General features: G+C 40.6%; 1 protein-coding gene across 6 annotated transcripts in view; it reads left to right on the top strand.

Annotated features, from left to right (window-relative positions):
- LOC125881757 (RNA-binding Raly-like protein) overlaps positions 1-24,996 on the top strand; it is a 154,416-nt gene extending 129,420 nt beyond the window's left edge. For 4 of the 6 annotated variants that reach the window (XM_049565063.1, XM_049565066.1, XM_049565064.1 and 1 more), the window contains exons 6-9: positions 8,159-8,275; positions 11,710-11,879; positions 15,706-15,744; positions 19,946-24,996. In XM_049565063.1, the coding sequence (XP_049421020.1) occupies positions 8,159-8,275; positions 11,710-11,879; positions 15,706-15,738 (320 nt within the window). In that variant the 3' untranslated portion in view covers positions 15,739-15,744; positions 19,946-24,996. The remainder of the gene's footprint in view (positions 1-8,158; positions 8,276-11,709; positions 11,880-15,705; positions 15,745-19,945) is intronic. The other 2 variants (XM_049565067.1, XM_049565068.1) reach the window with 2 other exon arrangements.
- Positions 24,997-26,878: the final 1,882 nt, after the last annotated feature.

Below are 26,878 nucleotides of genomic sequence, written 5' to 3'. Positions count from 1 at the left end.
TTAACCCCCCTGAGGAGAAATTCACTGTTTTCACTCTTGCTTGTCAATTACACACAGGTCCGAAAGACACACACATGCACAAACTGGACCTATACATGCACAAATTGGAGAGATGTCAGAGTGAGGGGGCTGCCCTTGGTGAGGCGCCCCGAGCGGTTGGGGGGTTCAGTGCCTTGCTCAAGGGCACCTCGGCAGTGCCCAAGAGGTGAACTGGCACTTCTCCAGCCACCAGTCCATGCTCCATATTTTGGTCCGGACGGGGACTCGAACAGGTTCCCAACCCAAGTCCCTATGGACTGAGCTACTGCTGCCCCCAAAGACAATGACACCTAGAGACAGAAAGTGAGCATGTGTGCAAGGAGTGAATGGCAGGATGAGAAAGAAACTTACAATCTGAGCATGAAAAGTATTGTCTCTCTGACTGAACTTTCACTCAAGCTTCATTAATGGTAAATGCATTAGGTTGTATTCCAAATGTAGCTTTTTCCAATTAAAACATGGGTAATACTCAGTTTTAGGAGTCTCAATTGGGGTTTTAAAGAGCAGTTTGCAACACACAGCTGCTTGTCTCTTTATGGTCAGCTCTGTGCGTTATACACAAACCAGTTTGTTAGCAGTTTGCAAGACTGGAGTGGAGATGCATGCCCAAAAGAGACAGCCCATGTTTTTTGAAGGAGAAACTACTTTTAAACGCTTTGAAAGACTTAAAAGATATCAACAGGTTTTTGGATATGTGGAATTATCACAATGCGACCTTTTCAAGAAGGTGGTTGAAGGAATGAATGAAGGAGACTGTGTTCCCATGGATGAACGAGCTTGCCAATAGAAAATGTTGGAAAAATTATATTTTGACATAAAGAAGTAAAATGGTTGATGTGGCTCTAGCGGTTCTACTTATTTAGGAACTAAATAAGTATATCCACCATATTTTGACATGATAAATGTTGAAGTAGATTAATCTGAGAATGTAAGGCTGCATGTAAACAGGAATATTAGTGGAATATTTGTTTTCATCAGCCCTGTATAAAGCTTAGAAGGAGTATATAAGGGCAAAAGATTTGAATATTTTCTGCATGTAAATGTAGTCAGTGTTGATTGTCAGTTTATGTGGATGGGATATGGCTTTTTGCTTATTTTGTTTGCTGAGGAAAGTCTCTGTATGATGGCTGAATCTTAAAGTGGTGCTCTTTTTTGCAATGTCCATTTCATCACAGGATGCATTGAGAATGTAACATTATCATGTTAAAATAGGATGTTTTTAAGACCTTAATGTTGAATCTAGCGTGTGTAGTATTCAGTGTGTGTACTTGGATATTTCCTTCCATTATGCCTTGAAAAATCGGACTCACAGAATCCTCTTAAAAGGTAACGTTGTCATTGTACAACCTTTTCCCATGTTTTTGTGTCAGAGCAACTAATGGGTACAACAATTTTTGAAATTGGTCCAGTACTGAGTGAGATGAAATAGCCTGCAATCTGACCACTTCGGGCATGTGCACACAGCAATGTACGTCTACTAAAAGTGCTTGCTCTTGCCACTGACGGGCTCGGATTGTCATTCTTTATGTCTGACAACATTCTGAAAAGGACTCTATAGAAAGATACATTTTTATTAAAATGTAAGATCATTTTTTGTTTAACCACAAACAACCCAAATTTTGCAATTGCCAAAACCACCAGACTCCATTTAAATAAACAACAATTTTGTTATTGTGAATCACACATTGTTCACCATTGAAAGAAACAAAATAAAACTCAAGACAGCTGTCTTCCTTCATCTTTCCACTGTTCCAACAATCACCAACTCTGGTTTGGTTAAAATAAACCCATAATTCACCCAGTTAGATGTGAAAATGTGCTGGCTTTATACAAGCTAAAATTGCCTTTTTTTAAATGGAGTCTGGTGGGTTTGATGATGGCAATTTTGGGGCCGTTTCTGGTTAAACAAAATGGATGTTACCCTTTAACAAAAAGGTTTATCTCTGCAGGGATCCTTTTAAAAATGTTGTCAGACACTTAAAGTAACAATCTGAGCCTGTCAGTGGCAAAAACAGGCAGTTTTAGAGGGTGTAAATAAATGGTGCTCAAATGCCCTGAGTGGTTACATTGCAGCCTGTTTTCTCTCACGCAATATTGGACCAATTTCAAAAACTGTCGTCTCCATTCTTCACATAGACACAAAAACATTGCAAAAAAGGGTCCAGGTTGAAAAGCACTGAAGTTACCCTTTCACGTTCATCTGTCCAAGCTGGTAACTTTTCAGCAACTCTTAAGAGTCTGAATTACATCAGCATCACTGCCCCAAAAGTCTTTGTCTGCTTTAATCTTCACAGACCAGTGATTCAGAGATCCTCACTATCCCCAAGATAAAAAAAAAAAAGAAGGAAAAAAAAGTGGTTCATCATGAGGTCCTAAAATTAGATCCATTACTCATTCCCTAAATCATATCTTATAATGCTTATTAAATAACAATGGCATTTTCTGCCTCCTTTTCCTTTTACTGGAGCTATTTAAAGATGCTGGGTTGATGTTGGATTAGGATGTGTATGTTGTCTCTCTGCAGCTTATGTGACTGATAGCACAAAAGGAAAAAGGCCTGGAGGCGGCGATAAATTAAAAACTGTTCCACACTCCCTTATCATCAGGGTAAACTGCCCACGGTGAGCTCAGATAATGCCGGAATAAGGAAGTGAGTGTACATGTGTGTGCAGTCGTGGATGTCATTTTATACGCGTGGAAGCAGGTGATACTGAGAAGGAGATAGAGACACTTCAGTGTGTCCCGCCGCCAAGATAACATTGTATATCCACTGTTTTCTCCCTTTTGCCCCTCCAGAAATGTCGATTTTCTGCTTCTCTGTAGCTTTAGGGTTGATGACCGGTTTACAAAACAACATGAGACTCTTTCTTGTGATTTCCACACACACATATTACCTATGTATTGCCTTCAGTGTGGCATTATACTGTATACAGCCTTTCTCTCTCTCTAATGCACACATTAATCATCCTGTTTTAAGACGCATTGGTAATACCATGCAGTATTCATTGTATCTCACCTGGGCTGTGTTGTTTTTCAGCTTGCATTTTAGTGAAAGATTAAAATGTCCTTTTAGGGAGGCTAGTTTACAATGAACTAATATGTCAGAAATTTTTAACGTGAGCTGACGTCTTCTCTAACTGTATGTTTTATGCATTGGTTTAGCTCATACATATATAATAGTGCACAGACATAGGAGGGGATCTGCATTGTGATGTGGTGTGGGTGTAAATATATATCAAAGACGCTAACTTTAAGAGCCGCATGCAGACATGATACCAGACACGTAATGTTGTGATTCCGTGCAAGTCTCCTGCCTCTGATTTTCCGGCAGCGGCTTTACAGGAACTCGTGGGTTTGTTTACTGAGCGCTCATCCATCCTCTCTCCAGCCCTGACAGAATCTGATAGGTGTCAAAGAGAATTTTATGTTTTCTTCTCAACTTCTGGTGTCTGTTTTTTTCCCCCCTTTCCTCTGAAAAGATGACACATTTCAGCAGCCGAGGGTTAAGGAATAAGATTATCTTATTACTTTTATGGTCTAAATTCTTTAATCTGCTCAGTTCAAACTGCTAAAGAGTACACCCTCATCTCAGGAACCGTGAGACAGGCCAGATTGAATTAATGGCGATGTCCTTCAGATGCATTTATTTTTTATTTTCAGCAGATGTTATTTGCATATGACACACGAAGGTTAAGACTCAAACTTTGGCATGATACGGTTACGCTTCATTTACCCAAAGCTCAGATATGTATTGTAGAGTGAACACTGAGTGTAAGACCCAAAGCAAAGCAGGAAGGGGAGAGCAATTATTCATGAGGCAGTAAACAGAAGCTGTGGGAGGGCAAATTGTGCCCCCTGTTTCTCATACAGTACCGTTAGTGAGGCAATAATCAGGCATAGTTGCAGTGAGTTTATGAAATTAAAAAATGCAATTAAAACTCAATGATATAAATTAGTGATCCAGTTTAGTGTCCTTGACACACGTGCGAGCATCAACATTAGATTTTAGTATTTCTTTAGCTTCCCTGGATTAACAGATGTAACTACTGATTTGCATTATAATAGAATACATGCTGGTTGTTTATGTTTCGACCGCAAAATAACCTTGAGAAAGGCAAAAAATGTATGTGGATATTTCGAACAGTGAATAAGCTGTTTTTCTCCTCAACTCTGCACAATAAGCTGTTTCGGTTCATTTTATTTTACTCCATGTGTTACATTTGAATTTGCTATTTCAGTTGAGCACTGAGGCAATTATTCTATGGGTCCCTTAATGTTTTAATGATTTACTAAAAAGAATAATGCAATGTCATTTAATCGTATGTAATTTATTACAGAGGTAGTTGTGTTAATCTTATAAGCAACTGTCAGTTGACCTTTCACTAAGCCCCGCCCCTTTGTGATGGTCTGTCAAGTTGTCGGAGTAAGCATGGAGCCCACACTGTAACTAACTGCACTCCCTGAAGAAATCTTACCATATTTTTGGAAAAATGAAACAGTGACTCCAGAGAGAAGCAGACAGAGGGGTCTACAGTCTGTGTTTGAAGGATGTATCCAGGATGTCAAACTGACTCAGCAGCAACAACAGGTTAAAAAGACAAAGATAGTTAGAAGCTAAAGCCGAACTAGGCTATAGGCTACAGATCACTGTATAAAAGTGAACCACCACATCACTGCTGATCACCACAGAAGACAATGAATATAAAAGGAAACTTTGCTGATATTGAACCAGCTGTGTGGCAGATGAACAGTGTTTGGCTTCACCCCCGTGCTGCTGCCAGCACCCGCCGCCAGATGGGCAGGTATCTTTGGGGGAAGTCAAACAACGTTCATTTGCGCACAATGCGATGTCACACAGCTGGTTGAATATCAGCAAAGTTTCTCTGCTTCCCTTCACTGGTTCCTGTACAGCAGGAAATGTTATAATCATTAAAAAGCAAAAGCAGCATGTGTATACATTCAGTAGGCCATATCCTCAGTAGCTAGCTAGCTAACCCTACAATTTTCAGGGTTTGATTTTGGTTTTGGAACAGGGAAGAAACGTATATCTTTCTCCAACCTCTCCAGGTAACGAGTATCATTAATACACAATGTGCCCCAGGCACAACATTTAACCCCAAATCCACAAAACCAGCCTGAAAATGAAGAAGAGCGGAAGAGCCCTGGTTTCCGGTTGTAGGCTGTTTGTAGTCCACGTGATATTGACCAATCATGTTTAAGCCGGCTGCAGTTGTCGCCAGGTTAAACAGTCCGTGCGGTGAACTAACGAGGCGGAACATAATTGCTGTCACTACAACCTCTGAATCAATTGCAATGGTTCAGCATATTTACTTATATATAAACGGAAGTCGGAAACGGAAATTCGCCTCCTCCGCCCAAATCAAACCGGAATGCCAAAAAATCAGGGGTCTGCCCCCAGAGGCTGTATCGCCGTCTGCCGGAAGTCAGATGGCGATACAGACAATGGGTTCTGAGAATGGAGTCTATGGAGCACAGCTGTGTTATCATCAGACCCCAGTCTGAGCTGGCCTGATGCTACGTTATGATTGGCCAGAGTTTTGTTAATGTTCACTAATATTTCTGGACTGTCTTAGACCATAGCAACACGAATGTTGGAAATAAGTGCATTTTCCCCTTTAAAGACTGGAAAAAAGACAACTAATTTTAAACCTAAATTACTATTCTTGCATATTTTGAAACCATATTTTCTCTGTATTTGAATTATATGCTTGCCTGTAATAGAATAATTTGACTTTTTGTATATTCAACTGCAGTGCTCTGAATAAAAGACTCCTTTTTATGCTACCAGTTAATTAGATTTATTTAAGGAACTGTACTGAATGAACACTGTGTCTTTTACCCCGTAATTAGTCACAAATGAGATGGTCTTTTCAAGCAATCTTCCTATCCACTGGGACTAGAAAAAACATTTCCTGAAAGAAAAAATCTTTAAAACTAATAATAAAGTCAAGTGCATTGGCAATTATGCTAAAAAATAATGCCAGGTCTAATTTATTCAAGTAATGGAAATTTTTAACACTTTTTTTGGAAGTTCTGGTAATATAACATTTGTAGGTTACTGATCAATCCTTTAGATTCAGATGTGTCACTGTGCGTTCACACCAAATGCGATGGACGCGATGAACGTCACAAGTTTCCATTCAAAATCAATGTAAATGACGCGATGACACACGATGTCGCTTCGGGCGATGTGTTTCAGGCGATAAGAGCGACGCGATGACGCGTCCATCGCCTCATCGTGTGTGTCGCTTGAAGTTGAAAAATTTGAACTTTTCAAGCGACATCGTGTGACGCTGTGCTGCGACATCCAATCAGCGGGCCAACAGGTCCTCAAACTGGGCCAGCGTCAGCCTGAAGTACCGCTGGAAACGACCATCATCCAGACGCAGCTCTTGCAGGAGGTGATGATATTCACACAGCTGTGTGCGTTTCTGGAGGATATTGTGAACCCAGACACGGCGGCGTTTGGGTCTCCGATCCAAATCAGATGTCCACAACAGATAAAGACCAGCTACAGTAGTTAACTCAGCCATGGTTGACGAGAAAATAGCGGGAGGTGAAGAAAATTGCGGGAGGAGGGTTGCGTCATCGCGAATGAAGCGATGACGCAACCCTGACATTTGTGACATTTGTGATCAAGCGACGCGATACTCGCGTTACGGGCGATGACATCGCGTCCATCGCGTTCGGTGTGAACGCACAGTCAGACATACAGAAAAACTGGTGTATCTGCTAAAGGCGGCATCTTGGGAGTGCTTCAAATTTAAAGTCATACTGTGTTTTGTTTGTTACTGTTTTGTGTTTACAGTTGTAAGATTGTGAGTAGTAAACAGTGAGGCTGATATCTATACGATAACTGTAACATAGTGTAATCCACGAGTGTGTGTGTGTGTGTGTGTGTGTGTGTGTGTGTGTGTGTGTGTGTGTGAAGGCAATTTACATCCAGTACGAGAATGGCGGACTCTGCCACTGACAGTGACAATGACATTATAGAGAAGTAATAACAAAATGTAAATACATTTACTGGCTGATGCTAAAAAAAAAGAACCCAGTTGCCAGAAAAAAAAATGCACGTAACTATGTAGCAGATATGTTTAAACTTTATGTTACAACAACGTTGTGGATAATGTGTTGTTAGGTGTAGGTACAAATACCACTTGGTTATGGTTGGAGAATAACATGTTTTGGCTTAAAATACCCAGTTTTGGGGGGCACAATTCCAGCAGGAAAAGCAGCCATGTCTAGGTAAAAAACAAGCACTTTTTGTGGCAATATCTCCACCAATAGGGTGCTACAAAACACCCACATTTAGAGCCTACATTGCCACTGGAAACACAGCAATGGCTCACTAAAACATAAAACAACAGATTTAGCTGTTTGTTTGGTCTCTAATAGATGTCTGCAGTGGCTTGCAGCTTGGCCGGCGTCTCAGCTAGGTGTCACGCCCAATGACAAAGTCAGCTACTGTCACTTTAGAAATGTTGATATTATACATATGAAACTTGCAAATGAAACATCTTTGTGGTTTGTAGAAACATACAATGCCAACATTTTCCTCTGGCAGCCGGGCTAGAAAAAATGGAGACCATGAGTGCTTTAAAATAAATAAATAAAATGAAAATCTTATGGATTATAACTTTAAGATACAAAACTTCAACCTGACATTTACAGTATGAACTCAACTCAACGGATACTATATTTAAGTGTAAACAGTCTCCACGCTTTATAAAATTGCCTAATGCCAACTGGAAGATAGCAGTTAGTTGAGATATTGGCATTATTAAGCAAAACTCGAGCAGCAGTGAACAGCATGGTGGGCGTAAACTGCACTAATCTTCAAATTGAAAGCAGCAGGTCCACATTTTCAGCAGAGTAACTTTGCAGTTGGCCAGATTGAGATGTTCTCCCCTGAGCAACATGTGACTCAGAGTGATGACATGATATCCAAAACCAAAAACTAAGAGCATTAACAGATGCCAGCATGCGGTCTGTGATAAAACTGTATGAAGCAGCATCATTAAAATGAGCGCACGGAGGAAATTAGGACAAACTTCAGTCACAGTTGCTAAAAATCTGTTCCTGTGTTTTTGTCCCTCAGCAGTGAAGACGGACCAGCTTCAGACTATCAAACGGGAGCTCACCCAGATCAAGATGAAGATCGACTCTTTGCTGGGACGCCTGGAGAAGATCGAGAAGCAGCAGAGAGCCGAGTCCGGTGAGGAGCTGACAAGCGAATTAGGGCTAGCTGGGAGAGGAAGGGAAAAGGACACCCAACACAGAGGGAGGGAAATTAAGGGCACACGCCGGCCATAAGTCTTAGTGACATTGGGGAAGATAAGAGCAGTAGAGCTTTCCGTCATAACAGCAGACAGGTGTCATCACCACGCTGACTCAGTTTATATGAGACGTCTTTATAGATGCTCAGGACAGTCTCAGAGCGCAGCTAGCTGTGAAGGTCATTTAGACTTTATGCCATGTTGTGCATGTTACAGTTTTCCACCAGGCGTGTTTGCATTGGTTTATTCAAACTCTTCTAATTCCATGACAGCTGAACACAGAATAAATCACACCAAGTCCTCCAGGCTGTTCGAAGTGAGAATGAAAACTTAATAATTAGATGATAAACAATGACAAATCCAGGGTTTTCTGGTGAGCAGGAGATGCTTATTTATATCGAGCTGCTACAGGCATGCAGAAATATTTAAAGTGTAATGGCCAAAATTTGCTAAAGGGGCCAATTGACAAGGCCGTTTCACATGATAACATTTAAAAATGTAACAATATTTGGCTTTTAAATTACCTTTAAATCTTTATTGCTTGCCATGTTTTGTCTCTGCAATCTGTTTTTGAATATAACTCGGGGCTGCGTCCCTCAGTGGGATTTTAATAATCAATTAGAAAAACAACAGGTAGTCGGTGCAGGGATGCCAGGAGTGGTGAAATTTCATCTTCTTTCTTTGGTTCAGTTGAAGCAGCTGAGAATTTGCAGTGAACAGCATAGAATACATTACTGTATTACAGATGTGTCTTAGCTAAGGAGGAGGCAAAGATGACTCCAGAGTTGAGGTTGTCAGTGCAGTGTGCATTGTTAAACAGTTTGAAGTATCTTAATATGAAAAAGTATGAAATGAAATAATCCATTTTTGGTACAGTAGAGTCAAGTACAATATGACCATGATGCCCAAATTTGCCTGTTTGATTTTTAATTGACTTTGTTACGGACTAGAGCAATAAGTCTGTATTATCAGATTTACCCTTTATGTCCCTGATTTTTTTATGCCTCTGCCCCAGTGATAGCCATAAGGTGAGCCATTGTGTTTTCGGATGTTCGTCCATCAGTGCATACATCCGTCTCCCAATCTTGTAAATGCAATATCTCAAGAACACCTTGAGTGATTTTTTTTTTTTAAACTTAGCACAAACATCCCCTTGGGCTCAACAATTAAGTGATTAGATTTTGGTGGCCATAGGTCAAAGGTCAAGGTCACTGTAGCCTTGTCTGTCTCCTCATTCTTGTGTACATGATATCTCAAGAACACCATGAGGGACTTTTTCAAACTTTGCAAGAACGTTCACTTGGACTTAATGATAAGGTAATTCAATTCTGGTGGCCAAAGGTCAAAGGTCAGTGTGACCTTGCATCTGTCTCATTCTCGTGAATTTGATATCTTACGTACGTCTGGAGAGCATTTCTTCAAATTTTGCAAAAAACTCGGACTCAACAATTAACCGATTAGATTTTGGTGGTCGTAGGTCAAGATCACTGTGACCTTGTATCCCTCTCATTCTTGTCAATGCGAAATCCCAAGAATATCTAAAGAGAAGTTCTTCGCACAAATGTCCACTTGAGCTCAAGAATGAACTGATGAGAATTTGGTGGTCCAAGGTCAAAGGTCAGTGTGACCTTTGATGGCTCACTTTCTAACCAAACTATGACAAAACTTCACACAATAGGGTGATAATAATAATCACATAATAGGGTACAGTCATAAAGTGATGACATATTGTATACAAAAGGTCAAAGGGAAACTTCACTGTGACATCTTAATATTCTGCATAATATACTTTTCTGGCCATTATTCAATGTAAAAACTCAGAACTGGAGGGGAGACATTTGGTCGGATACTGAATTGGTGACACTAATCTTTGGTGTCCACCTTGAAGCTGTGCTGGTTGTATAGATCTCCTGTATTGCAGGGGGAAGATGTGTGTGAAGCATCCATGTTTACAGACATGGATGTAAACTGTTGAAGACACTTTACTGGTGCACAGAGGCCTACAACTGTGGTGCAGTATTTGGAGTTTAATTGAAAACATAAATCTTGAACCATGACAGTGGTGGAAGTTACTGTGGCTATTTATGTGCTTTATTTAGACAGATTATGGAGCTGGCGAAGTTGCATAAAAAGTCAATGACAAGTGGTCTGTAGCTGTGCAAATTAGTGCTTATTTACACAAAGATGCAGCAGTGCAAAAAATATTCCAACTTAAGCAAAAAAATCACAGTTATCCTGGAGCCTTATGAATCTGTTATAAATGTACTGACAAATGAAAGAGAGAACAGAACAAGAGTTTGTGCTGAGTTCTGAACACAAACACTCATAAAACACTCCCACAATGTGTGTTTCTTTTTCATGCACATTTTCAATTTGAATAAACCTGAACCCACCAGAGACCTTCATCGTCTCTGGGTGGCTTTCAACACCTGGTGCACACAGGGCTGTTACCAGAACTCCTTCAAGAGCACAAAGCTGAAATATATCATGCATCCATTGTTTCTTTAATTTGAGGTTTGACGGCACTCTTTTAATTATGTCATCTTGTTGCGCCCTCTTCTGCAGTAGCATATGTGGATTTAGCGCCACCCACGTCTCATCTCATTGAACTAACTCCCAATATTCAGTGGTAGAAAAGCACATAGCTTACATTTTCTTTTGCCGATTTTCTGAAAATTCTATTAAAATTTGCATTACGTTTGGATGGAAACCCAACTTTAGACGCGGCTGGTGGGTCACTTGCCAGCTAGCTTACAACGAACATACAGTTGGTATGTTGGCTGTTTGGAACAAATTTAAAAAAAAACTCATCCAAATGACACAAGATAAAAAAAATTGCTTCCCTCCCTGTCTGAACACCTTGATAGTTCCTTCTGAGTCCACTCTTATGCCCCCAAATTGTGGCATTTAGGGGAATTTTTTGCCTCACTTTGCATAGCACTCACACCTTGCCTACACAATGGAAGCACCACATTAGCAGCAGCGACTGCAGTCCCCTGTTATTTCCTTGGGTTTAAAGCTAACAGAAGATTCTTCAGGTTGCGGTTGTGTAGCTTGAAGAATTTGGCAGCTGGTGTAGACAGCATTAAAATGAGTGTGTGTCTGTTCTGTAAGAAGATGAATTAGAATGCATTTGGTGTAGACAGGGTGTGTGTCACGTGGTCATGTGTTGAGGTCAAACCACTTCTCTCCAGCTGAACGCACGGTGCAGTGCAGCCTCTCAGGATTGCTAGTAGAGGTGACACTTCGATTTGTTTCTGTAGATCTTGAAAACAGAAAAAAGGCAGCCAGGTAAACTTTTCTACTGCTGTGTGGACCAAAGAAAGCTGTGACTGTGATCACACAATTCTCTGTGGCCGTCTTTCTCACTCAGAGGCTCAAAGAAAGTACGAGGACAACTGCGACTCCCTCCATGAGGAGTCCGTGTCAGAGACGGCAGAAAACTCTGGGGAGGAGGCCGGCGAGGGGGCGCTGGACGTGGAGGCGGGCGAGATGACCGATGGAGGCGAGGACGACTACGACGAGGAGGGCAGCCACCATCTGGTAAGAGAAACGGCTGACAGGCCTGACAGGGAGGGAAGAGAGCAAGGCACTTTGGGAGATCTCAAGTGGGCAGACAGTCTTCGCCTTCTGAAAGTTAATTTTCCAGAATTATTCATGGCCACAGATCTGAGAGTGCGGGGCTTCACATGAGTGAATGGTGAGAGCGCCTGGACTGACAGTTTCTCCCTGTCGACCCCGGCTCAAACAGTGGAAGCGAGGCTCTTCACAGGCCCACACACATACACCCACTTACAGGCTGTAATTAAAGCAGAGGGCTGGAGACACATGGCGGAGCGTTTAAGACCAGACCTGCATGTACTAGTGTGAGTCTGACTGTGAAGTGGTCAGTGTAGAACTGTATGAATAAGTTTCCTTTCACAAGGTCACTGAAGAAGTGTAGACGAGCCAAGTTGAGCTGATTTGTCGAGGAAATTCTATTAATATATGTTATAAATAAATAATAATTCAATCCATAAAGTGTCAGAAAAAAAGTGCCCAAGGTGAAGTCTACAAATCGCTTGTATTGTCTGGTCAGCGGTATAAAATTCAAATATAGTCCATTTAAAATGCTTTTAAAAAAGGAGATTTTGCACAACAAGCTGGCTGTTTGGCATCTGTGCTTGCATTACCAAATTTTCTGACAGAAGAATATTAGAGCTGGAAGGATTCATTGATTAGTTGACAACTATTAAATTAATCACCAACTAATTTGATAATTGATCAATCAGTTTAAGTATTTTTTTAAGAAAAACAAAAGATTACAGCTTCTTTATTCTGTTTTCTGACATTTACTGATTTAACATTAACTGACATTAACTAATATATTGATCATGAAAATAATTAACAGATTAGGCTAACTGACAATGAAAACAACCGTTAGTTGCAGCCTTATCAAATACTATAATCTGTCATTCATAATCTATTATTTGTTATGTGGTGAAATTCTTGTCATGAAACATAGTATACGGCTGGACTGTGTATGAAATGTCAGAGGCTTTTAATTTGAAAAAGGGACTTTTAATTTGAAACAGGAATTAGGTCCATATTCATACACGGACTTTCACCATTACTTTTGCTTACAGCATTACCCCGTTGTCCTGGTCCAGCTGAAAATTGTGTGTGAAATGAAAAACTGTTTGCTCAATTGAACGCATCCCTCCTCTTTTCAGCTCAGGTCAGATGTATGTTCCTGCCTGACTGTTGGAGGCTGCGCAGCTATTGGCCACTATCGAGACCAAGGTCCGCCCAAAAAGTCAGTTTTTAAAACGTCCTATTGGCGTTGATTTCCAAAAGGAAAATGTTGTCATTGTGGTGGCACCCACTCCAGCACTGTAACATGTGATATTTGCTCAAAATTCACTCAGTAGCTATGTTTCCATCCAAAAGTGATTCGATTCATTGGGAAATGCGCATTAAAAGAAATATGAATCCTGTGTGTTTCCATTAAATGTACGGACTTTGGTGAAAACTACGAACTCGAGTTTTCCGCAGAACCGGAAACAAAACAAGTCTCGCATTCTTCTTCTTCTACGTTTTCTGGCGGTTGGCAACCAGCTTGTCAATGCATTACCACCTTCCCGACCCGGAGTGTGGATATCACCATGGAGAGAGGTGCGCTACGTTAGACTTAATTGGAACAAAACTGTTTCCATCCCCCATTTTGCGATTCAACATTTTTTCGAATCAACCAAAACCCGGCTAAAGCAGCATATTTTAGTTTTTGCGAATCAGGGGATTTTAATTCAAATCTTGGCGTTTCCATCATAATTTTCCGATGCGATACTTCTAGATGCGCATCTAAACAGGCTGATGGAAACATGGCTACTGTCTTATTCCACTTTCTCCTCATATCGGGAGCAGCGCCTGTTCTGACATTGTAATAGTCAAGGATGTTTAGATAAATTAAAGGCTTGTGTCATACAGAAACAGCTGTTCTTCATACAACTAATGAGGTGTCCATTCAAAACTGCCGTTTCAACCGCGGCTGGGTAGTTAGCTAGCTAGCTTGCTAATTCCACCATGCTTTTATGCTAACGTAACAGTGGTTACAGAAAATAAGCCAAAGTTGTCACTTATCTGATGACAGCAATGTGCTTGCCTGCCCTGTCACAAGGGAAATGAATGAAGTTGTTAAATTTTACTCATATAGCGGCTGGCTAGTTAGCTAGCTAGCTTGCTAATGCCACCATGCTATGCACCATGTTACGCTAGTTACAGAAAATGAGGAATAGCCTAAAACCTGCAAATGAGTTAGCATTTTTGCACTTCCGGTTCCTTCGTCTAAAAGTCAATAGGTTTTATGAATTGGTTTAGATGCCTGAAATAAGGTCTGTGGTAACACAAACTTTATAGAGGCATTCACGTTTTGTTCTACAGCATAAAATACATTCATAAATACCCCTCTCGGGAATTTTGCTTTTATGTGTCTTACAATAGGTGGTTGCTAACAAGTGGCTAAGTGAGACTATAGAACATCATTGCGCCGCGCCTAACGTTAGCTTTTTACTTCTAATGACTGAATTTAGGTTTAAAAAATCATAGAAGTGGTGTTCATATGTGAAGATTATCTTTCTAAACAAAACATTTAAGTACCATAAACTTTTGTTTGCCACAGTATATTTTCTGTAATAATCCCATTATCCAAAAATCCCATTAGCTTTTTGACAAGGCAAAACCAAGGCCAAGCTAAATACCACATTGGCCTACAGAAGGTCATCCCTGGAGAACTCTATTCATTTTGAAAGAGCAACGGCCAAGGGGACACTCATGCCATCACTCACTCTGAACAATGGTGTAATGTCATTGTTCACTCACTCAGCAACGGACAGACTTTCGCGTTTATAGGGCTGGCCTCACATGCTTCGAAAATTTTGACTTTTTGGAGGCACCTTAACAAAATTTGGTTAGTCAAAAAAATTTTGGTTAGTTTAATTCACCCATATTTTACAACAGCTGTCTTTTTCGTAACTTCAAAGAGACAGAGTCACTAGATTACACAGTGACACAGTATTTCAATATCACCCAAGGCTGTGATAAACTTTGATACACAGTTTATTTTCATGGAACATTTTTCATGACTTGACCTAGAATTTATAAGCAGACAGGTATTTGATAAAGGCTCTCTGACCAAAAATAGCATGATGCTTTTCATTGAGAAGGACAGTTTTTTCCCATTTTGTGCTTTGAATGTTAAAAACTGAATGCCATTCTAGAATTTCAACTAAAACATTTTATCACTGTCTTCTTTTTACTGTTGCGTTCAAATGCCTGTCCTTTGAACTTTATGAAATAACACTTATCTGCATGTTGGCAGCTTTGAATCACCCACATGCTCCTTATTATACTGCAGTTAAAACATTATTCTCGTATTTTTTCTGAAGTGCACCATACTGCCATACTGCTTTATTTCACACTGCAGAGTTGTTCAAGTTCAAGCACTGGGATCAAAGTAATTATCCTGAGTTTGATCGGGGTTCAGCTTTGCAGCGTGGCCATGCTTTTGACCATGCTCCTTCTATTATGCTGTATTTATTAGCCATTAACCAGGTGAGCATAGGCATGCTATCCTTGATGAAAGCTCAGTGCCCCCACTAATGGAAGACATTATTTTTCAGAGGCATGGTGGAGGAGATTTATTTGTTTCCTGAAGGTCACATTGATCACAGGTTGTGATAATGTACCACAAAGACTGTTCTCGTAGGTTGGCATGGCTGCTCTTGTTGAGTGTATATCAGCGATGGCCTTTAGAAAAGATTAAATACAACCTATGTGCTCAGTTTAAAACACAATGTCGTAGCCATAATTTTTTCTCTCTCTCTTTTTTCAGATAGAGAACCATGTATCGGATATTGACAACTGAGACCCGGTAAGGTTAAATCCATTTCAGTAGCTGTGAGTTTGTTGTAAGACTGCTGAAGGTCTCTGCTAGAGGCTCTTTTTGCAGGCAGTCTTCATTAAAGGTCTTACATCCGGTCCTCATTAAAAGCCGTAACCACTGAACTGTGTCTTGAGCATCTCTAAACATTCGTTAATCATCTCCTAAGTCATAAGCTCCATGACATTTAGAAGACCAGCTCCACTGAAGGGCAGCTAATGCTGAATTCAACAGAGGGAGCAATAATGGCATTCCAATGGGCCAGAACTGCCCATAAACAACATTCATCTAATTGAATTGTGTGGAAGGGGGTATGAATGGCGAGGCCTAAGGTAAAGAGTTTCCTGCCTCTCGCCTCTCAGGGTGTGGGTAATGATGCAGCCACATCATCAGTTGGCCTCGGTGCTGGCTGGCTCCTCGTAGCGGGGGTGCTTAGCTGTGTTTATGAGTCGCACACTGTGGATGTTAAGTTGAGTTAAGCTGTCTTCTTTTGCTGCTGGGCGAGCAAAGGACATCCAAACAGTGGTGATTCTTAGTTTTAAGCTGCCTCTAGTCACATAAAGACATTTTAGTCTAGTTTTTGCCAGTGAAATTTGAGTTTAATTCATGCATATTTTATGTTTATGGTTTTTAAGCTGTCCCATCGTTAAAGACTCAGTAGGTAGGAAAATCTTTTTCTCATATTTGCTGAAATTGTCTCTATATCCTGACAGTAGTACATGAGACAGATAATCCTGTACCTCTGGCTCCTCCCAGAGCTCCTAATGGCATTTGCAAGAATCCACCTCGCCTGAACAAAAACAACCAATCAAAGCCAGGAGGAGTGTCAGTCACTGCTCATGCACACTCTGGACAGCCCCTCCCACACACTTGCTGTTAAGCTACATTTCCACCAGATACGGCGAGAACACCAGGGGACACGCTGCTCCACTCAACGAGCCACTTGATGGACTTCCACTAGTGACGTACCCCATTGTGGAATGCACTGATTGGATGAACGCTTGGAGCTGGGCTGTCCCCAGTTCTCTGTACATCATTTTAAACAGGAAACAAAATGGCTGCCTGTTCTGTTCTGTTATCCTATCTAAACAATCCACCAAAATCTATTTTTGAAAACACATGAGCCTAGAAATACGCAAAATCCCCACTCAATCTTATTTGATATTCAAACTGCATTACCTAGTTTGACAATTTGGTCTAAGTTTCGTGAACCAGTCACATCATGCTGGATGGACTCATTTATATTAACTTGAATCTAGTCTATTTATGCAAACACAGACTGGTAAATGCACCGCATCCCCTGCTTTAAAGTCGCCACAACCCATCATACACTGCGCAACTGCTTCTCCTGCTTTCTACGGGAAATGAATTAAAAGCAATGAGACACCCTCCATTGCCAGTTTTCATGAAAATGCACTGTCACTCGCTGAAGCTCAGTATATTAAGCGGGCACCTTCAGGAGGAGCTTTATAAACATAGTGACCATTGCTACTTTGCATAAACCAGCATACATGGCAAAGACAAATAAACAGAAGAAGCTTGCTTTTACTTTCACAGACCATTGTCGGTCTTCTGTTTGCTTGTCTTGGTGTGCTCGCTGCAGCATGTACACCAGCACTGATCAACATTGATTGGTTGTTTTTGCCATGAGGAGTACTAGGAGAAGCTGGGGAAACCTGATTTTTTTCACAGATTTTCTGTCTCATGTACTACTGTCAGGATATAGTGACAGTTTCAGTAGATATGACAAAAAATTAGGCAGAAAAGGAACTGTATTCCTTTTTATACCAGACTGAAATAGTTGTATTTACAATATGTCATTCCCTGTAGTAATAGACAAATCTCCCAAAAACTCTGTGAGCATGAATGTAACTGCTCATTCATATGCTGGTCCACGAATATGCTACTCACTGTTAGGATTGAGCTTGAAAGAATAGTTAGACATTTTGGGAAATACTATTACGCCGGATTTACACTGGATGCATGTCCGTTGCGGAACGGCAGCGCTGGTTATCCACTGCGTGCTCCGCCGTCCGTCAATACCCACCAGCTGCATTTGCTGTGCACATCTCAGTACACCGCCATGATTAATATCTCCTCGTCCATGGTGTCAACGGGGTGAAATGACATCTGAAAACCTCTGAACTGTTGACTTAAGGCCTGCCTCTGCCCTTTATGTAGTTTTCAAGGTGTAGTGCAGGGAAATATGATCTGCTGTGAACACTGTGTATTTTATTTTGAAAATTAACTGGATGTTTTATTTTGTTTCTGTGCACGACTTCCTGCCCCACACGATGTGCTCCGTGCTGAATTGCTGCGTTGTGCTCCGGCGTCCAGAAAAAATAGAAGTCCTGTGTATCTGTTGCGGAGAGTGCCGGAACTGAGACAGAGTGCCGGAACTGAGACAGAGCTGGAACGCAGCACAGCCGCAGCTGGTGGAAACACACACATTGACTAGAATTGAATCCTATTGGCTCCACTGCCGTGCTGGAGCGGAGACACAACCAACATGCATCTGGTGGAAATAGGTCGTTAGTTACTTTCCCGCTCACAGGTAGATGATAAGATCAAGATCACCACCGCTAAGTCTGCTCACTAAATTTAAAGCTAGAACCAGCAGGCAATTAGCTTAATTTGTTTTGTTTATTTTGTGGAAAAAAACAAAGTGTAAAAACTGTGGAAAAATGGGCTTTTATGGAGGACTATGAGCTGAAACTGTATCCTCTCATCAAACTCTCAGACAGAAAGACAATGAGCTTATTTCCCAAAATGTCAATCTACTGCAAAACATTCTCACTGTGACTTCATCCCATATCAACACTTGGTCATGGACTATCCAGGTTGACATATGACATGCAAGGTACCCTGGGTGCGTTGGTTGTTGATGTTCTGGGACACCGTGTCAACTTCAGCCTGTTGCATGCATTGTGTGTTTTCAAAATACATGTCCGTTTTCACAATGTACAGTTTGCATACAGTCTCTTTCAGAATAAACACACTACACTGGCACAACGTCGCGAGTTGAGGTTTTTTTCCGTCAGCAACAAAAGCATGTGGTTAAGTTTAAAAAGAAAAAACAGTTTGGCTGTATATTCATACATGAAGTGAGCACCAACCTCCTGGCTAAGAGTCGGTGGTTGTTGGTTTTTTCCACCACCTCTTCCACCCGCCCTATCCGGACTTTCACCCCCTTAACTTGCATCGTTGTCCCACCACATTTCCCTCTGATGTAGCTGGGCGCCATTACACATATCAAGCCACGTATCATGCACATGTGAAAGGCTTTTTTTTATCTGTGTCTGACGCCGAAAGCCACTGCCCAAGCGTTGGTATTCAGTGACTTAGAAATGAGAATGGGTTGACTACTCCTGTAAGATGAAATGCTAAAATCCTGTAGCGAACTAAAAGATCTAGATGTTTGACAGCACTTATCAGTAACCTTTAAACAAAACAGATAAGCAACTTAACGTACTGTTAACATTACATCCACAGCTGTTGATATGTTAGCTTTATGTAATCTTTCTCCCAAGGTTGCATGCTGGCTTTTGTTTTCGAGCTGTTAAGTTGCTGCGTCTTGTTTCATTTCTAGTGGGATTATGGGTGCATTTATTCAACAAATCTGTTCCATTTTACCCTCAAAGAACGTTTGAGGTGCTCTAAAGTTTTTTTTTATTTTATGTGCACACTAGAAAAAATGTTCACAGTTTACCCCACACCTTTTCCTCCATCTGCCCGTCCAGGCGTCTTGTATCCTGAGTTTTTTCCACCTCTTAAGAAAACCACGTTACACTTCAGTTTTCCATTTCCTCTCCACATGTCTGCCTTTTTTTAAAATTCTATCAGTAGCCGATTCACAACACCTCCTCACAGCACATACATTTAAAAACCTGAAAATCCCACTTGAGGTCGTGGAGAATATATGAATGTTTTGCTTGCAGGCCTACCAAGGATAGAAAATCACAGTGAGAAGAACCTCAATAAGTCATGTCCAGAAGGATTAGGCAGGCAGCTCCAGCTACCAGCAAATATTTCTGCACTTCCCAAGATATTTCTGAGGCCATTCAAAACGGACAAGCTTTTAAAATTCAGCCTAATCCTCATCAGATTTACAGCATTATAAATAGCCACCATGTTTGAGGAGACACAGTCCCTATAATGTGTTTTCATCAGTTTTCCTCCTTTATCACTCCAGGATGAGGCGGCAGACACCCCCCAGCCGGTGGTATTAGAATTCATCATCACCTTCAAGAGACGGGAAAAGGATCTCTGAGGGATCAAGACTCTCATTCTGGACTGTAAGTTGTGTTCAAGAGATGCCGAAATCACATTTAGATGCCCAACTGTGCAGCACAAGCCGAACGTGATGTGCTCTCTAAAGAAAATGTATTCAAGACCCATTTTAATGCATTGGCCTGAGTTCACCTCATGGATATTCTGTGCAACCTATATTTCATTGCAAGAGGCTGACAGCATCATGTGCTAATCCTGTTCCTGAAAAAATACAAACAAGGAGGAAAGGAAGTAAAGGCTTTCTTTCAGATTTATATATTGAATTACGTGGAGCAAAGGGAACATGACGTCGTTGATCAACTGTTGCTGCTTTTATGAAATGTGTTTGCAATGTAATTTCACAAACTGTTTTTCCAATGAATCTCTGTTGTTGCTCAAAAATGAAATGAATAAAGTTACAGTCAGAACAATGTGCGACCGCAGTATGATAATCACAAAATGAATGAAACATCGGTGCCGTCTGGTTTCGAATTTGACTCATGCATAAGCCAATAGCTGCGAGCATAACTTTATCCAGCTTTATCCATTTATCACACAAATGCCCTGTGGGGCTGTTCCATCGTATATTCCAACTCCTGCCAAGTTTCAGAAGCAGGGCTTCCTGTGGTAGAGAGCTAACACTGGCACAGGCCTCCTGCCAGGGAGCAGTGCCCCAACGTCTCAATGCACTCCTCCCTGCTCAACCTGTGCATCCCAACATGGACTGCTGCTGTTTAGGAGCCAACGCCCTTTCTCCTTCTCCTCTATCTCTCCCTCTGCATTCTGCATTGATTCCATCTTATGTAGGCAAGAGAGCAAGGTGAAGATTTTTAAATTATATATATAGATGCCTTGATTTTATCTAAGTATGTGATCTGTAATCAGATTACAGTGGCAACAATGGCCTTAAAACAACCTAAGCTAGAATCACACTTGGAGAGCGCAGACCCCTGCCAAGGCCAAGTGCCCCGTCTTACAATGTTAACGAAAGTGAAAATTTATTTGTGCATCCGCCCACTCCAAGATTTAATTGGTTCTTCCTTGGCACATGCTTCATCCCTCCATCACGGAACATGGAAACCGGGTCTGTGATCCTGCTTACAGAGCGACAAGCCAACAAACAAACAGAAAACAAAACCTCTGGCGGAGGTCATAATAAGTTATTGAGACAATACAGAGCTACATCCCATTACTTTTTTAATAAAATGCCGACAAAAGGCAATATTAATAATGATGAAACTGAATTTGCCAGCACTGGATGATTTGTCCCCTTATTTGCTGTAGTTTACCAGCATGATAATGCTCAAGATTTCTACCAATTCAGATTTGTAACACTGAGCGCGTTTACATGGACACAATTAACCCGTCTATGATGATCATATTCAGGATGCGGTATTCACATGAGCACAGACTAATCGAGTTATTCATATTCCTCATATACATGAAAAATAATGTGGTTACTTATTAGTGCAGTGTGTTTGCGCAGAAGCCTGTGATGTCTACAAAAACAAACCAACAACGGGAGATGGGAGAGACATGAAATATTAAACACTTCACTCTACATTTACTACTACTACTACTACTCCTGCTAATTTGGATGGCAGTAGATGAAGACACGCAAGCTCTTTCATTACGAAAAGACAAGACTGTTTATTTCTGCTACAGAAGTGAGACGCTGTCACTGCCACCATTTGTTATGTTTCTATACTATGTGATTTTGGTTGAAGCCTGTGGAGGTAGTTGGGGATGTTCAGTAACTGGGATGGGTCGTATACATGCAACAGTATTACAGTTTCTTTTGGAGTACACCAGGTAGCATATTCGGGTCTCTCATATTTTCTATTCTGTTCTGTTCGACTCTAAACGGGATACTCCGGAAACCCGACCATAACCTGAGTATTTATGTCCATGTAAACACACTCATTGCTGCCATGTAGAGCTGCTAACATGTAATATTTTCAAATTCACAGCTTGAAACTCAGCTGAGTGATTTTAAATAACCTTATTATAAATTAATTGCTGCTAAGTGAATTATGACACCAGTGACTGGAAGTCAGCATGTACCACTGTTGATTAGTCACATCATGTTTACCCCCTTTTTTATTTATTTGCTCTCAACAATCAGACATTTGTTATTTCAAGCTTTTCCCTTGAAGCCATTCTCAGAAGGAGGTAGGTGTTGGGAACTACAGCAAATGTGCACCAGGTGTGCCAGCTGATTGGTCAGGAGCATCAGTTAGGCTGATGATGTGTGTCAGCTGGCGCATCTGGTGTATAAATGCCGTAAACAGGGTTGTAAGCATGAACTGCAGGAGCTAGAAAAGCTAGTGGGCTAAGGACATTCATCAAGGCTGTAAATTACACAGCTTCTTATCAAACACTTTGCTGTCATTAACCTCTATCACTGTCCTCACTGCAGCCAAGTAACATCTCTCTCCTCTGTGCTGCTTGTAGAACGTCACTGTACTGTTGTTGAACTCGTCGTCTTTTGCTTCAGTTCACGCTCAGAAGCATGAACACCCGGTGTGACCACGCCTTTACTCCTCCTGAGGGTCTTATTTAAGTATGACAGCAGACAGGCCTCTTGTTATTGGAATAAACTTTATACTTACTGAATATCAGTAGCAATCCTGAATTGATATAAAAGTTGAATCATGTGATTCAGTGCTTTTATTAGTTTAATGAGTTGTTTCGCCCAAATTATTTGTTTTTAAATAGGCTATTGGTGTCTAGTGGAGCAGAAAGTTGTGGTTTTATTTGCACAGGTTTTGAGATGTGCCCTTGAGACTTGTAGCCACCCCAGTGCAATCAAGGTAAAGTACATTTCCTTTGTGGTGCTTGAAGCATTAAAAATGCATTTGAAAAATTCAGCAGCAATGTTTCTTTTCAGACACGATGTCCTTATTACTCCGGGAAATCCACACATGCTTCTGTAGACATTTTTGTTTACCTCGGGTAGCAGCCCAGTCACCAGGATAAAATATTGGCGTACATTTCTGCAAACCAAGTTACATTCTGTGTGCAGTTTGCATGTTCTCCTTGTGTCAGCCACAGTCCAAAGACATGCAGGTTAACTGGTGACTCTAAATTTCCCATAGGTGTGAATGTGAGTGGGAATAGTTGTGTGTCTCTATGTGTCAGCCCTGTGATAGTCTGGCGACCTGTCCAGGGTGTACCCCGCCTCTTGCCCAGTGTCAGCTGGGATAGGCTCCAGCCCCCCACAACCCTGTACCAGCATAAGCATTTACAAATAATGAATGAATGAACACTGCATTTGTATGTTTCATACGGTTCTCATCAACGTCTCTAAATTGACATAGTTCAGATTACATGTACAGTATAGTGTGATGAGTGTCTCATCAGAAGGAAGAGTGGGAGTGGAGGGTGTGAGACCTTGGCGAGACAGCTGCCAGCAGACAGCAGCAAACTACTGTTTGAGAACAAGACAGGTATTTTATTAACAAGAGTCTGCAACATTTCCAGCCGTCGTTGTGGAAACAAAACCAGGTCTTTTGAGCCAAAACTAGATGTTTTCAAGACTCTAATCAAGCATGGATGTATAAAGAGAACTGGATCAAGGTGGGCCCCGTTCATTCCTATGAAAGTTCCTTGGCACATGAAACCAGAAAAGTTAGAGTTCCCAAGTGTAAAATTACCCAGATCTCCCACACTATTGGGCCTATAGACCAAGCACACCACAGATTTAGTCTTGCATTTGAAATGTTATTGTAATGAATGGATCAAATCCCGATAGGGAAGCGAGTCATTCTGGGGTTGTGACACTCAAAAAATGTATCCACTGATTTAAAAATGTGTCTTTCCTAATGTAAGTCTATAGGTAAAACTCTGTCGGCCCAGTGGCATCACTTAATGAACCCGAAAGTTGAAATCCCACTGTTTGGTCACCATGAAAGTTATATTACAAAAACTGCAACGTAAAGAAAGGTAAAGTCTCAACATATCCGCTAAATCTGAAACATACGAATGTAACATATCCATGGTTTGCAGAAACCTACAATGCCAACAGTTATTCCAGCAATTGTGTTGTAGGTAGGAAAGGGTTCCTGTGAATACTGTGGAATAATCACCTGAATAATGGTGTTTTGTATATATGTAATTGTTGAAACTCTGTTAACCCCCATTGTATCTTATTAGTGCAAAACCTGGGCAATTAAAACCAAGACTAAGTAAGAAAACATTGTTTTGTGATTTGGTTGAACTGACCCTTTAAACAGAGAATTAGCTCAACATGAAGGAGAGGTCACCTTGCACAGTTTCATGAACACAACGGTCGGACCTGGCAGTGCTGCCTGAAAAAATACATAAAATAAAATGTCTGTCCTGCAGCTCATTCAAAATAAGTGTCTGGTGAATGATGATACTGTGTAATATTTAGCACTATTTTTGTATCCAAAAACATGTCTAAGGGAAATGGCTCTGCTACATGTTTATCTTTTTTGCTGGTAGCCTGTTATTTAATGAGCAGTATGGTGATGTGTCAAATATTTTGCAAAATTACCAAAAAAAAAAAAAAAAAAAATCCATTGCTTTTAACTGTTGTAATTTCTCTGGGTCACTTTAAAACATTTCTGGCTCAATGCTTACTTTTAGTTTGCTTTGTAAATAGTCCTTCTCATGTTTATTTAAAAAAACTAATAGACTGAAAGAGACTAAGTTTAAAATGATGCTGAATTAATATACTGACAGTTTGTTGGAGTCGTTGCAGGTTTTAACCAGAATCGTGGGGCTTGTAGAGATAGTGTAACTGACAACTGTTGTATAGAAATGTACATTTTTTTGTAAAGATATTTTTATCAAAAGGCATGTTTACTGTAACTTTGTATTTTCAGTTCATGTATAAAAACAGTATATTCCAACTGTTGTAAGGCTAGAAAACTCATCGTCATTGTAGATAACTACTTGTGTTCTTATCAGTCAATAAAATGTTTGTGTCATATTTAACTAGTCAAATGTTTCAATGATCGACACTTTATTTTACAATAAATATGAACTGAAGGACAAAGAAACCTTTTGGCTTTATTGTAAAATGCTGTGCATAAACGCAGACGTGATAATTACTTGCAGACGTATGTAACTATTTGGTGCATCATTAAGGCGTGCCACTTAAAAATCCATTCACTCCATCCATTACCATGCATCTTTCTTCTATGCAGACTGCTCATTTAATGATGATTTATGTAGTTGATTATGCAGCACATGTGCCACAGTCGCCATCAGACTGACACTCTAACAAGTTACGCTGCGCAGTGTTTGAATACATGTCAAATTAATGTCAGTCAGCAGAAAAGTGGACACCATAACGGCAGCTTGTCATCTCGTGTTTCACTAATGGCACCAGTCTCACTGGCAGCCAGCTGATATCACTGTGTACCTTCAACTGAGAGTCTTTTCCTAATGTGATCTGTCTGGAGCAGCATGTCCAGCTGTGGCAGGACATTCTACACTTAATGACAGCATATGATTTTAAGAATGCACCAGTCAAATCAGTCAGTGTCACAAATACTCAGTAATGCTGTAATATCAACCCGTCCAGGGACTGCAAAAGAAAATAAGCTTGTGACACTTTTACATTACATTGATTTCAATGAATGGTAAAGTAGGTAGTAAAGAAACAAAATTATCCAGAGAAATATTTTGCAGTCCTCTTTAAAGAGCCTATAGCATTGTGCAGGGATGACATGTATTCATAACCCAACTCAGAAGTTAGCATTACCCTTGTTCCCTCTACAAAAAGCCTAAGGGATTTTCCCATTGGATTTTAGGTCGTGGCCAAAATAAGCTCTGTGGCAAACAAAAGTTTTACATGTTTTGTTCAGCAAGATAGTCTTCACCAATGAGCACCACTACTATGATTTTTGAAGTGTAAATGCCATTGCTACAAGTAAAAAGGTATCATTAGGCTAAAGACAAACTACACTGCGGTCGCATGATTTCATCTGCACCACCACAATGAGGCTGTAAAGCCGTGTTCTTCATGATGACATCCTGTAGTCTTATTTTGCCACTTGCAAGCAACAGTCTTTTGAAGACATGTTCAAGATTCATGAGGGGTACTTATGAACTTATTTTATGTCGTAGAACAAAACATGAAAACTTCTTAAGCTTGTTTTAACTGCAGACCTTGTTTCAGGGATCTTGCCGAAAACCCATTGACTTGGTGTCAATGGAAGCAGGAGTGTAAAAATGCCAACTTTTTCTGCATTTGAGGACTCATTACAGCATTGATTTGAAGTGGGTGGGGCTTAGCTGGAAAAAAGGTGATGGCATATATATTTATTGCACCAATCAGCATTTAGCAACATTTGAATCCCAGCTTCTCTGCACTGTCATTGCAGCTGAGGAATGACCGTAACAGGATATAGCATTACTTTCTCCTCCCACACAGCTGGACATGTTTCAGCAGGAATACGATCCAACCAAGATTATATGTTTCCCTGACATTAGCATGTAGCTACATGTAGCTGTGTTCTTGCAGCTGGAAAATAACCAAATACAGTGAGATTTTCTCCTGTGAAAAATCACCGGTAAGAGCTTCTAAACCAAAATCTTCACATTCTGACATGTTCCAGCAGGAACATGGTAGGAAATCATTGAGAAATTTGCAACATCAGCAACCAAGATTACATGTCTCCCTGACATTAGCAAGTTGCTACATGTAGCAGTAGCATGTTTGGAGCAGATTAACCACCAAATCTTTCCTGCTGACAGCATCCTGTCTTGAAAGTAAAAAAAAACCTGTTGAAAACAGAATATTCAGAATGGTCTGAAGCCTGAGGTTTTTGCTCAGGGATGACTTTTACATGCATTTACCTCATTGTTTAAAAAAAAAAAAAAA

The sequence above is a fragment of the Epinephelus fuscoguttatus genome, linkage group LG21 (genome assembly GCF_011397635.1).
Source record: "Epinephelus fuscoguttatus linkage group LG21, E.fuscoguttatus.final_Chr_v1".
NCBI lineage: Eukaryota > Metazoa > Chordata > Actinopteri > Perciformes > Serranidae > Epinephelus > Epinephelus fuscoguttatus.
This window is presented reverse-complemented; position numbering and strand designations above follow the sequence as displayed.